This window comes from Trichechus manatus, unplaced genomic scaffold, assembly GCF_000243295.1.
Source record: "Trichechus manatus latirostris isolate Lorelei unplaced genomic scaffold, TriManLat1.0 scaffold00024, whole genome shotgun sequence".
NCBI lineage: Eukaryota > Metazoa > Chordata > Mammalia > Sirenia > Trichechidae > Trichechus > Trichechus manatus.
In genome coordinates, this window is record NW_004443960.1 from 18,263,784 (window position 1) to 18,265,779 (window position 1,996).

Below are 1,996 nucleotides of genomic sequence, written 5' to 3' on the forward strand. Positions count from 1 at the left end.
TTGTTAAAAAAAAAAAAAAAAGTTGCCATGGAGTCCATTCTGACACATGGTGACTCCATGTGTGTCGGAGTAAAACTGTGCTCCACAGGGTTATCAATGACTGATTTTTTGGAAGTAGACCACCAGGACTTTCTTCTAAGGTGGGCTCAAAACACCAACCTTTGGCACCTTAACCATCTGCACCACCCAGGGAAATCTCACAGATCTTTAAAAAAAAAAAAAAAATTGCCAATGAGTCGATTCCGACTCATAGTGTTAAAGTAGAGCTGCCCCATTGGGTTTCCAAGGAGCGGCTGGTGGATTTGAACTGCTGACCTTTTGGTTGGCAGCTGAGCTCTTAACCACTACGCCACCAGGGCTCTAAGACTTTACCATATGGTAATTCCATATAGTTTTAAAGGGTTTTTGGTATCCATGGTCTCTTATTAAAGTATGGCTGTCCCTAAAGAGATTATAACGTGGTTATTCCTCTCTCTTGGGGAATGGTCAGTCAGATTTCCTTCCAAACAATTTAATGAACCCCCTAGGGTTGGAGTTCCAGTAAGGAGGAGAGAGCCAGGTAAAAGGGAGGGAGCAAACCACCAAATGTGAACCAACTTCAGGACTGTGTCAGGACCTGCTGTGTTTTTTCTTTTTTTCCTGTAACCTGGTGACTCCTTCCAAGGTTTGCTGAGTTTTCCACTGCTTTCCACAGGGACTTACTTGCAGAGTTTCCAAGACAATGAAAATCAAACCTGGCTACATGGGAACAACGATTCCCCATTATGATGTGCAGGTCTGTTCGGGGCACTAAGCGGGGAGGGGAAATAGGGAAAACATTGGGGATTTTTCCAATAATTTATTTATTGCATTGTTTATTGAAAAAATAATAGCAAATAAAGATATTAAAATAATAGGAAAAAAAGGAGTAAGGAAGGGAGGGAAAGAGGGAGGAAGAGAGGAAGGAAGGAAGAGAATGGAAGAAAGCAGAGAAATGATTCACACTCCTACCGTCTAGAAAGAACTACTTTGAATATCTAGCAAATTAGCAGCCTAGTTAGTTGTATAAATACATTCATTAAAAAAAAGAATAGAGGTGAATCTTTACATATTTTTAACCTGCTTTCGTTGTTTAACAATTTTGGAAGACCATTTTTCCAGGTCAATGAATACGGATCTCCAGCATGATTTTTAATGGCTATATTAAAATAATGGCGGCTTGGTGGCACAGTAGTTAAAGTGCTTGGCTGCTAATCGAAAGGTCAGTGGTTTGAACCCACTAGCTGTTCCGCGGGAGAAAGATGTGGCAGTATGCTTTCATAAAGATTACAGCCTCGGAAACCCTGTGGGGCAGTTCTACACTGTCCTACAGGGTCGCTATGAGTTGGAATCGACACAATGTCAGTGGGTTTGGTTTTGGTTTTTCGGGTATATTTAAATAGCCATTTTGTGGTATGTGGTAGGATTACACCAGTCTTTATGCCCTTTGTTGGTCAATAGATTATTTCCAAAATTTTCACTAATAAAAGCAAAACTACAGTGAATATACTTGTAACTAAAGCTTGCTGCTTCCCTTATGATTTTTGGGGAGGCATAAATTCCAAGAAATAGAATTTAGGTTCAAAGGGTATGTGTATCTAAACTGTAACAATTTATACTGCATTCAGTGTTATATTTAATTGCCTGACCCTCTCCCCCAACCACTTAAACCAAAACCAAACCAAACCCATCGCCGTCGAGTCGATCCTGACTCATAGCGACCCTATAGGACAGAGTAGGACTGCCCCATAGGGTTTCCAAGGAGCAGCTGGTGGATTCCAACTACCGACTTTTTGGTTAGCAGCTGAGCTCTTTTTTTTTTTTTTTCCCTCTTTTTTTTATCGTTGTAATTAAATGAAGTTTACATTTCAAGTTAGTCTCCCATACAGAAATTTTTTTTCATACATGTTTATGAAACCCCAACCTCTCATCCCATTCCGCGACAGCACACTCCTCCCCTCCGCCCCTGATTCCCCAT

At 40.7% G+C, this 1,996-nt stretch overlaps 1 protein-coding gene across 1 annotated transcript in view; it reads left to right on the top strand.

Annotated features, from left to right (window-relative positions):
- The window catches only part of LOC101343241 (acyl-coenzyme A synthetase ACSM2A, mitochondrial), a 27,764-nt gene that overhangs the window by 12,463 nt on the left and 13,305 nt on the right, over nucleotides 1-1,996 (top strand). The window contains exon 8 of the mRNA XM_004373447.1: nucleotides 695-775. Within this exon, the coding sequence (XP_004373504.1) occupies nucleotides 695-775 (81 nt within the window). The remainder of the gene's footprint in view (nucleotides 1-694; nucleotides 776-1,996) is intronic.